The following is a 10,992-nucleotide window of genomic DNA, read 5'->3' as shown; positions in this document are numbered from 1 at the left end:
AAAAAAAAAAAAAAAAGAAGTAGCAAAAAGGCTTCTCTTAATATCGCTGGATGTCTCCGAACAAACCTGCCAATCCCTATGTCCACAGACCTCTTGTCTCACCTGCTGAAAATTCAGCTGAAGTCCCTCTGACTTCTCTTGGGGCTTGATGGACAGGAGGCAGTTTCCTGCAAAACAGGATCTCTTATCAACTTACCCACCAATTGTCCCAAAAGCTCAGCTTCCTCTTCTCCTGGCAAATGGGGGTAATGTCACAGAACCATAAATGTCAGACCTGGTAAGGAACTTAGAGTCTGATCCACACCCTTCCTATCTCAGAGGAAGAAACAGACTCACAAAGATGAAGGGCCCACCCAAGGTCACAATAAAAGCTAAAGGCATAATTGGTGTGACAATCCAGGACTCCTGGCACCTTGACCTTTGCTTTTCATTATCCAGCCTTGCAAAGAAGCCCCATAGACCTTTGCCCTCCCTGCCACATTAGAGGCCCAAATGGAGATCCCTCAATGGTCTGGATTTCTGGCTGAGTGGATGGCTCTGGAATCCCTTGGGTAATTCCCCTTCAAGGCCCAGTCACTCACCGAGATGGGCCATGAGCTCATCTGATGTGATCACTTCCTTCTGGGGGGGCAGCTTCACCTGGAGGCAGAAGAGTGATTATGTGTATGCTCTCCCTCACGGAGCACTGAAGGAGGAACCCACAGAAAGCAGGGGTTGGGGAGGCTCCACTGGTAGGGTGTGAAGAAAAGGCTTGCAACTGGAGCAAGGAAATGAATGTGAAATACCACAAGGCATTCCCATTTGCTAGGGAATGGGAGACACAGGAGTAGGATAAATCTTTTTTTTTTAGAAACATCTTATCTCATTTGCTTAAGATTGAGAAATAGGGAGAATAATCTGAAATTTTTTGACTGGTTTGAGAAAATCAGAATGACCAAGGAAGTGGGTCAGAGAAGAGTACTCCCAATATCTTCCGAGCCCTTATCTGAACTCTCTTACCTTCCACTGAAGAAAGAGGATGTTCATGATGGCAAGAAGAGGGCAAGGGCCATTGGTGCTCTGAGTGATGATGGGTGTTCGTTCTCCCTTCCAGGGGATCCACTTTACACAGTAGAAATCTAGCTCAGGCTGTCGGGTCCTGGGGGACTGAGGAAGATCCTGGGATGTAGAACATACCCCCACTGTCTCTGTCTCAGGTGATGTCTCATGGGCTGGAACTGGTAGATCTGAGCTAGTTTCAGGTGGAGGGGACTCAACGTTATCCCCATCCTGGACAGGCAGCAGAGCTTGGCCTACTGGCTCCTGTTCTTCAGCTGCCGCATTAGTCTCTCTTGCGTCCTCATCCTGAGGGTGTTCATCTGGTCCCGACAGGACCTCGTGGTTTTCAAGGGTGACTGCTTCTGCAATTCTGGCCTTACCAGGAGGCGGATGCTCAGGCTGATGTTCCATTTTTGGAAGGGAGTCAACTAAGGGGCACCGAAGGTGTTTACTGACCTCAGGTACTTGCCTAAGCCAGGCTTGGTATACAAAAGAGGAACTTGTCCAATAAGAAGAAAATCATTGGGCTGGAAAGCAAATGAACCCAGAAAAGTCTTGGGAAAGGGCTGTAATGTGGAAGGCTGGCTATTGTCTGTGCAGTCACTCCTGGCTATGGGTAGCACATGTCTTTCTCAGCTTGTGTAAACAGAAGAGTCCCAGGCTGAGCTCTTTCCACCTCTAACTTGTTGTAACCAGATGAGACCAACAAGGACAAGGGGCTTCCAGACTTGAGAGGGACAACTCTGGTGGGATTGAAGATTTGGGTGGAATCCGCTTCCCTAAAACAGATAGTGACAGAGAATGTGGAAAAGACAGAGAACAAGAGAGTGCAAAGGAGAAAGCCAGAAGGGAAAGAGACGGAGGAAAAAATGTTAAATCTATACTAATGGCTATTAATATAACGATCTTTAGCTTACCCTGTAATAGGCATCACATCAGCAACCCCCACCACAGCCAGGACAGGGTAATTCTCTGCCCTATACCACGCCCTGCCCCTTCACAGAGCTTCCTGAGCACACACAGGCTGCTTGTATCCTTAGGGTTACCTTCTCTCTGCCTCACCCCCAGTGTGAAAGATGAATAGTCACATAGTGCTTGGGGTGAAGAGTGGAGGAGGTGCAGAGTCAGTATCATGCTCCTAAAGGTGAAATGCTGCTCAGGAAGGGGAAGTCTTTCTCCTCAAAGGACTCTGCCAAACCTTACACAATCCCAAACCACAGCAAAAAGATCTTGGGAGGGGCTTCCTGTAGGCTGGAGAGGGGAAACGTAGGTCATGGGGGACTTGAACCAGAGATGGGTTCTGATAAGTAACTTCAGATCAGGGACACAGAAAGCATTCCCACAACTTCTTCCAGTAAGCTTCTGTTGACAGCTGGAGTTGCGATAGCAACCTCTCCTCAGTTTCTCTCTTTTCCAAAAACTGCCTAAACCCAGAGATGCTCTCTTGTTCACTATTCATATGGAATATGAAAATGCTGATTATTGATTTACATAAAAAATATTCCCTCAACATTCACCTATCTATGCATAAATCTACATACTTCATGTCTATTCCCATCTAGGTCATTTTAGATGTCAACACTGGACCTGTCTAACCTGCTCTCTATCAGCACTAAGCATTAAGGCAAGCACAGAAAGACATTTCATTGACATTCTGAATGAATAGCAAATGATTAAAAAAACCACCAACCCTGGAAAACATCTCCCTTCAATCTCCTTGCCCCTTCTTACCCCTCTTTAGTCAGGGTAAGAAATACGGAGAAATTAAACTAGTTAGAAATTGTGTCTTTTCTCTAGCTTCCTCCTAACCTGAGATTGTGCTTCCTTCTTGTAAACCTACAGGAATTGGGGGATAGGGAAGGCCTGAGAGATGAGGATGAGGCACATTGAAGTTACTGAAATAAAATAAGCCTGGTCACCCAAATTGATCATCCTCCTGAACCAAATATAATTTATGCTAGCTGCATATAATTTATATCCTGTTAATTTAGAAGCAGAGTAGCAAAAATTGCCTGCAAGCCTTATACTCCCCCCCACCCCCGGCCCTTCTTCCTCCCCTCGCAAACGACACTTAGGGTGCACCTCAAAGCAGATGTCCGAGCCTGGGAAAGTTAAAAAAGCTGGGAAAAAAAGCAGGGCTCATTTCTTATCTTTTCTGCCCAGTGCCAGAAATAATCAATGATTAAGCAGGGGTCGGGCAGCTAGCTGGCTAGAGGGATGAGCCAAAAGAATCCAGGAGCTAGACACCCGAGGGAGTGGGGTCTCAGAGAAATTGGGCAGAGCCAAGTGGGCTAAGTCTTAAGAGGCAGGGGCAGGAAATGTACTGGAGGGTTTCCATCCTACCAGGTACGTTCCTGGTGGGGCGGGCACAAAGCATTTCGGAGTGGGAGAGTATGAGGGGGAGGGTACTTAAACCAGGATTTCATTCTTTTCCTCCTCTTTTCTCAGTTCCTCAAGTGCTCCACTTTCTCTCCAGCTGGAATTATCCTATGATGGTAGGTGAGGGAGTTAAAATAGCCCCAAGCCCTCCCTAATCAATGGCAGTAAACAGCCAAAAGTTGGAAGAAGCACATAAAATAGGTATGTAGCTTCAAGAAGACACTCCTCTCCCCCAGGAACCTTCCTCTCCCCTTAAGTCCTGACTGTCCCACTCCAGTCTCCTCAGTCTGACCCGAATCTTCACAATTTTCCCCTCAGAATAAGTCAAACACTACCACGGTGCCCTGTCTACTTGCTCACAAGGAGAGGAGGAGGGTTTCATTAAAAGGAGGAAATGAAGCGGCCAAGCAGCATCCTCTGTACATATCCCTCCTGTCCTTGCCCCTTTAAGCAGTCCAGACTTGCAGAGACCAAAGGCGAGAGGACAGTCAGGTGTCAACTCTCCCGCGCTGGAGGGGGAATGGAGAGATGGGTGTGGGCCGAGAGATGGTTAAAACAAAGTTTTTACCTTAAAGAAGTGGGTGCTGCTCCAGCACTGAGAAGCAGGGTTCAGCTCTGGCCATTCGATGAGGGAGGTGGGCACAACGAAGGGAGCGGCCAGTCCCGCTGCCTTCCAGCTGTCAACACCAGAGCTTATACAGGTTCACACAGGTTTACCGGCGGCGCTCCTGGCTCCGTCGTGACCACTTCCGGACTCACACCCAGTACTGGGGTCACCGGAGGAGGGTGAGGGCAGGCAGGGGCGCAGCCCAGGTGCTCCCCAGCCGCTCAGAGCGTCTTCAGGATCCCTGAGTCGCCGAGTCTAGGGCGGGCACCCCAGGCCCTGACTACAAGCTGGCTTTCAAAGGAAGTTTGTGGTTTTTCATTTTTCTTCTTTCTCTCTTTCTTTTTTTCCCATCGGGATGAAGAAAAATTAGTCAAGGACAAGCTCCCTGGAGGAGGAGGGGCGTGCCCAGCACTGGTGGATTTCCATCAGGGCTTTCTGACCGGTCAGCAGCTTGGTGATCAGCAGAGAGGGAGAGAGAAACAAGGAGAGAAAAACAACAGACCCTTTCTCTTCCCTCCGCCTGCCTCTGGAAGGGACGGAGCGCTTGTGCCTCTCTGGTGAGAACAGGGAAGAGCAAGTGCCCTTGCTGAATGGGGAGGAGCAGGGCTGGACAGCAGCAGCGTGTTGGATCTGGGCTTTCGCCCTGGGTATGGCAGTCTGTTGCTGTGGATCCACAGAGGCAGGGCCAAAGGGCATGATATTTGTATATTTACTCACTTAATATGAAAAAAATTCCTACTTCTTTCCCTCTGGAACCTTCAGAGGGCTCCTTTCCAAGTCCTTGCTACATCATTTTTTAAGTCGAGGAATGAAACTGGCTGGGCTTGCTAGTATACAGGTGCAGAAGAAGTCTCAGGCTCGGGAATGAGAGCACAGCAGGACAGAACTAGCAGAGCCAGCAAGAGATTCAACACCCCTGTGCTCTGGCTCTTGTTTTCGCCACAGGCCTCAACTTCTCATCAGTCACCTCCTCTCAATTTCCAGCTTGGGGAGCAGGAAAAGCTAGTGTGAGACTGACAGTAGGAAATGCAGGGATAGATTAATAAATGAGGGAACATTTGATAATGAGGGTCCATTTATTTGCAGTACTCTGCACTACCCTGGAGCTGGAAAGTGGCAGTTAAGGGAGGTTGAAACCTAACTCTACATTCTAAAGGGTCCTCCAAACTCTACTTAAAGGGCTGACACAGGATGAAACTTCAAGCAACTCTGAAGGCTTGAAAGAGTAGTTGGAACAGTTAGGGAGGGAGGGAGCAAAGAGACAAAGTGACAACCATCCAAGAAAGGAGTGAGCAGATATTTGCAGAGGCTGTAGAAAAAACGGCCTGCAGGGCTGTAAAGGAAGAAGCAGCAGGAGTTGTCAAGAGACTGCAGGTATTAAGTGAAGAAGAGGGGTCAAACATTATTCTGTTTTTCTAGCATAGACAACCACAAAATTTGTGGTAATGGGTCAGTTTGGTAAAGGGGAGAATTAGAGAAAGGAAGATGAAGATCTTTCTGGCCATGTGTAATTTAAGATATCAGACAGATGCTCAGTGTAATATATGGAAAGATGCTACACTTAGCCTGCTCTGAGAGGAAAGTTCAGATGCCACGAAGATGCGTTATTGTGACACACATTTGTATATTAAATGAGTGACCCCTCACCCTTATTCTTGTCTGTTAAAAAAAAATAAATATATAAAAAATTTTAAAAAATCAAAAAAATGATCCACCCCTCAGAAGATTCTCCTTCCCTCAACTGCTAGGGACATTGCGCAGCTCCTGGACTACGTTTCCCACGGCGCCCTGCGCCACGCCCACCTTCGCGTCTCCGGAAGCACGTCCCAGGAGTCTCTGGGTGCAGAGCTCCGCCTCCGCCGCTAGGGGCGGGGCCACGTCGGACTCGGGAGTGCCCGCTTACGCATTTCCTCTCCGGGTCTGAGGCTGAGTTGCCGTGTGGCGGGTTCGAGTCCCGCCTCCTGACTCTGGCCTCTAGCCCTTGAATCCTGGGCGGGGTGCATTCGCCTGGTAAAACCTCTGCTCAATAAGGGACGACGGCATACCTTGAGCTTCACCATGGAGGACTACCTGCAGGGTTGTCGAGCTGCTCTGCAGGTAACGGATCACTGTCTGAGTGTAAGGAGTGGAGCACGGGGTCCAGGAAGGGCGAAGATGCGGGATCCCCGGTGGTCCGTGTGGAGGGAACACCGAGTCGTGAGGAGGGAGCTTGGGTCTGGTCAGTCTTGGAGCTTGAGAAGCGAGAACCAAGCTTATGAGCTTACTCATTCTCCCCGTTTTTAGCTCCCCACCTTTGGGGTCCGTCCGAGAACGGGGAGAAGTCTTGGGTCTGGGTCCTGCATTTGATCCTCTGCTTGCTGTCTCCTGGGCCAGTTTAGTGAAAAGGACCAGGGCTGCGCCTCCGCTAGCCGTGCCCCGCGAGGTGTGTCTGTTGCTTTCTCTCCGCCCCTCTTCCAGTTCTCCGCTCACCGGGCCTCGCTTGGCCCACTGGCCTCCAGGTGAACCTCGGGGGCGTGTGGAGGGAAACTGTGCTTAGGCTTTATTTCCTCTGAACGGCGGTTTCTCTCTGGCGGATCGAACTTATTTCTAGATTAGAGATGGTCATGGTGTTTTATTTTAAATCAGTGTTTTTCAGCCAAACATACAGAATACATCGTGCATTATTTGTTGACCCACAACCTGCATTCCTTTACCTCTAGGTTTCTCCCTTGGCCTTAATGCTCACAAATTCCATAAAAACCCCTCGCTTGGAAGGGATAAACACAAAGTGTGTTTGGAATCAAAACCATAAACATGACTCCTGAATGCTTTATGGTTTATTTTTGGTGCTCTCTTATCCAGTTGGACTTAACCAGCCTTGCTGACTGGTTATGAGGCATTAGGCTGTATCCCCAGTTAGCAAAAAGCTAGCCAGAGAGAGGCTCCAGGAAGTCACCTGGCCCCCCTACTTTGAGTTATACTGCCTTGGAGGAAACTTACTGATGGCTGACTATGCCTTTCTTTTTAAATAAAACTCTACAAATTCCCCAGGGTGCTGGTGTCTGGTCTTTAACAAATCCTAAGTCACCTAATTCCTGCTGCAGACTCAGCTGCTCGGATAAATGAATGTCCTTATATTGAATTGAGGTGAAGTTCAATTTTAACACCAATGACATCAAATATTTCCTTGTGAAAAACAAATCTGGGGAAAGTTGTTTCGATGCATAAGGCCATTTGGAGCCAATTTGTTTTGATTACCTCTGATTCCGCCACAGGGAGCTCACTGGAGGACCCAATGTATTAATAGAGTTTTTGTAGCACCATTCTAAGTGCTAAGCAAAGTTGGATTATTTTCCCCCTGATAACCCAAATGACTGCTCTCTTTTCCACTATTTGGTAAAGAGTCTTTGGACCTGAAACCTCAGCAAATAGAATTTCTTTGCATGCATCCACTCTCCAACATATACCCTCCAGAGCCTTCCCCCACCACCCAGGTTAACGGTAGATCCTCTCCAGCAGTATGAAGCTGGAAAAATACTTGCTTTTTCCAGTATTGCTGGTATCCCTCCCTGCATTCATCTCCCAAGAAGCATGATCTTGTGAACTTGTAAAGGTGAAATTGTATCTTAGAACTCTCATAATCATACATCCTTGCCAGGACCTGAAGAAATGAGAAAATTAGACTCTAGGAATGTTAGCAGGTAAACTGGTGGCAGGACATACTGGTGGATGCCAACAATTTAGACTGCTTTTTTACATTTTATTTTATTATTTGAACGCAAATAATTATTTGAAGCAAAGAAATTTATTAAAGACAGTATAGAAAGTATAATTCACTCTCAGAGATGGTAGAGAGCAGACTACTCCAATAAGGAACAGTCTAGATTGCTTTTAATTATAGAAGTAGTAAATGCACATAATGGAAAATTTTAAATACAAAAAGGGCATGAAATGAAAAAGGTAAAGATCCTTTTTCTTCTTTCCTTCTCCCCATCCCATTCCCCGGAGGCTACCCTGTTATGTTTATTTTGTAAAGCGAGACATGACTTAGATACACTCATAAGTTTGAATGTTCCTGTTAAACTATAGTTTAATTATAACTTTAAGGGAATTGTGAATGCTTGGCTTTTGCACAGGACAGAGACATCTGATAACCCAGCCAAGTCTCTTGTTGCTACCATATTTTTAGCATTTGTAACCAGAGAAATTTTCTATAGCCTCTGCCACAAGACAATAGGATGTTCCACTTTTTAAAAATCCTATTTAACTAAATGTCCTATTCATGGTGACTCATCTTTCACTTCAAGGGGGGAGAAATCTTCGCTTTAGAGCGGGGCTGCATTGCAGTTTAGGTGTTCATCCAGGAGCCTTTGGATAATGTATTGTGTGCACTTCTCAGGCATGCAACAGGAATCAGGAGCTGGAATTTACAACCTGGCATCAGTATCATTCACATTTTCTCTGATGAGAGGGGTTGTCTGTCTCTGACTCTTTGTCTCATTTTTTTTTCTCCCTCATTAACTATTTTGTATAATAGTTATCAGACTGTATTCAGCTTCAGAAGGGATGTGGTTTACTTTGCCAGCCTTAGAACTCCCTCCCCACAACCATTGAGGCCACAAAGTAAACATGTGGATAAGAGAGTCATTTCAACTAGTAGGTCTGTTTTTTTTTTTTTTTTAAGAAAAAAAGTTTATATTTATTTACTTGTGGCTCTAAGATTGTATTTCTTCCATTGGCAGCTCAGGTTTCTTCCTGCTGCTAAGTATAGCTATATTTTCCCTGAACTCTTTCTCTGATGGTCAGAAAACTGAGGCTGTTTGGCTTGTGCTTTCAGCTGGTGGGGATGGAGTGGGGGCTCAGGGTTACACATTTTTCCTAAATGAAGAAGAGAATTCTGTCTTTTAAGTTGGGCAGCCATACACCCAGTTTGCCCAGGACAGTTTTAGTTTTCACCGACGTAATCATTAATAGTGCCCCTTTTCATTCTCAGAAATGTCACCCCACTCATAAGCTATGTTAAGGATTAGGGATACATGGCCATGAAAAGATAGTGAGCTCCTCAAGGTAGAATTTAGTTGCATCTGAGAGCCACAAGGGCTGGAAGCTGGAGATTTAGAGGAAGAGGATTGCTCTAGCCTGGGTGGTTGGAAAGGCTTTATGGAGAAAGGGGGCATTAGGCAGGACTTGAATGGGGAGGGAGAGGTAAAGAAAGGAGAAGATGGAAGGGATCTCAGCTTTACTATTTACAGAGTAGGCACTTAAGTACTATCTCATTTAATCCTCCTAACAACTTCATGAGATTGGTTACGGTATTCTCCTTATTTTTGTATGAGGAAAATGAGGCTTAGGCCAGAGTCCCACAACAAGTAAGAACCAGAACTGGGATTCAACCCCAGAGTCTGATCTTTTCAAGTGGCAGTTCTACTTTCAGACAGAGAAGAACAAGTAGTGCAAAGGGCAGAGCTGGGAATGTGCACTTCGTGGTTTGCTGCTGGTGAATAGTCCAGTCAGCCTGGGGTAATGGTGGGTGTTGACGGGGGAAAGGAATGCTACCACCTCCCTTGGTCACCCCAGTTCCAAGATTTGCTACAAGTCCCAGAGTATTCCTTTTGTTTTTGGTTGCTCTCTGGGTTTGGCTGAGCACAAGGGATTAGTTGTTCACCTTCCTCTGGAGACGATTTCTCCTCATCTCAGAGCCGTGAAGTTGTATTCGGTCCCTACTTTCTGCTTTTCTGCTTAGCCTTCTTTTCATGCCAGGGACCTGACTGATCCCAACTCAGCTGCCATTTGCAATGAAGCAACTCATGTAAATGAGTTTTGGGAAGATTTTGAGGGCCTCTTTGTACCCAGCAGTAGGTCTTTCCCCCTTGCTCTGCCTTTTCTCTGTTCCTCTTACCTTTTTTCTCCAGAGTCAGGGCCATGTGGCCAGTCATGTTTATATAGCTCCCTCTCTAGAGAACATCGCGTCCCCCCTCACTGCTTCAGTGAGCAAGTTATCTCTGCAGCCACTTATCTCAAGGGCTTTGCTGTCATTTTGGTCCATGGCCATCTGGGCAGCTCTTGGTATCCAGGAAACAGAGGGGCCTTCTCTGGTATCAGGAGGAGGAATTACAAGTCATGGGAGTTACTATAGGGCTGGGATCTTGAGTACAGAATTCTCTTAGTGCTTTGGAAAAGAGTTAATGTTGAAAAAGAATCCCCACTCTGCAGTGCTGTTCAGTATGAATGGGCCTTGGCTTGTGCACTCTTGAAGTAGGCTTAGAGAAATGGGCATGGGGAGAATCTAAGGGCAGACTTCCCCCCGCGGCCATTTGCTCAGAACCCTGACAGATACCTCTGCCCTTCTCTCTAGGGGTGGGAGTAGGAGATGGGAAAGAGGGCCGTTTAAAAACAAAAACAAAAGCCTAACCAGTAACTAGATAGGGCAATTTATACCACCAGATGTCTTCTAAAATTGCCCCTTTCAGGCTGTGGCTTTCCGGTGGGGTCAGAGGGGGAGTGATAGCCTATACAGGGAAGATGATTCTGGGTTTCCCTACATTCTTTTTTCATAAAGTTATATTAGTTGATAACTGTTTCATGCTATTTTTACTCCTCTGAACCCCCTTCCTACTTTGCCAAACTCTCCTATCTAGCAAATCTTCCCTGATTGAAGAAGGCAGGAGTGTATGGATTTTCACCTTCCTATAACTCAATAGTTTTCAACTGGGGGCAATTTTGTGCCCCAGGGAACATTTTGGATTGTCTGGGGACATTTTGGATTGTGATGACTGAAGGTGCTACCAGCATCTAGCGGGTAGAGGCCAGGGATACTTCCAGATATCCTACAATGCACAGGACAGCCCCTGCAACAAAGAATTATCCAGTCCAAAATACCAGTAATGTGGAAATTGAGAAACCCTCCTATAATGAATGTGTCTCATTTTGTCTCTTTCATCCCATCCTCTTTCAGAAGCAGGCTCGGATAGAAGGTCAAAAGTAAACTG

At 46.6% G+C, this 10,992-nt stretch overlaps 2 protein-coding genes across 2 annotated transcripts in view; one reads left to right on the top strand and one right to left on the bottom strand.

Moving 5' to 3' along the window:
• The window catches only part of FAM63A (family with sequence similarity 63, member A), a 13,953-nt gene extending 9,372 nt beyond the window's left edge, over positions 1 to 4,581 (bottom strand). Inside the window, exons 1-4 of the mRNA XM_012658517.1 lie at positions 3,986 to 4,581; positions 1,000 to 1,817; positions 582 to 639; positions 103 to 167 (exon numbers count right to left, since the gene is read on the bottom strand). Coding sequence (XP_012513971.1) covers positions 103 to 167; positions 582 to 639; positions 1,000 to 1,449 — 573 coding nt within the window. The 5' untranslated portion in view covers positions 1,450 to 1,817; positions 3,986 to 4,581. The remainder of the gene's footprint in view (positions 1 to 102; positions 168 to 581; positions 640 to 999; positions 1,818 to 3,985) is intronic.
• A 1,278-nt stretch (positions 4,582 to 5,859) lies between these two features.
• PRUNE (prune exopolyphosphatase) overlaps positions 5,860 to 10,992 on the top strand; it is an 18,189-nt gene continuing 13,056 nt past the window's right edge. Inside the window, exon 1 of the mRNA XM_012658919.1 lies at positions 5,860 to 6,121. Coding sequence (XP_012514373.1) covers positions 6,083 to 6,121 — 39 coding nt within the window. The 5' untranslated portion in view covers positions 5,860 to 6,082. The remainder of the gene's footprint in view (positions 6,122 to 10,992) is intronic.

The sequence above is a fragment of the Propithecus coquereli genome, unplaced genomic scaffold (genome assembly GCF_000956105.1).
Source record: "Propithecus coquereli isolate 6110/MARCELLA unplaced genomic scaffold, Pcoq_1.0 Scaffold59, whole genome shotgun sequence".
NCBI lineage: Eukaryota > Metazoa > Chordata > Mammalia > Primates > Indriidae > Propithecus > Propithecus coquereli.
Note: the sequence above shows the minus strand (reverse complement) of the source record. Positions and strands in the feature narration are given on the sequence as shown.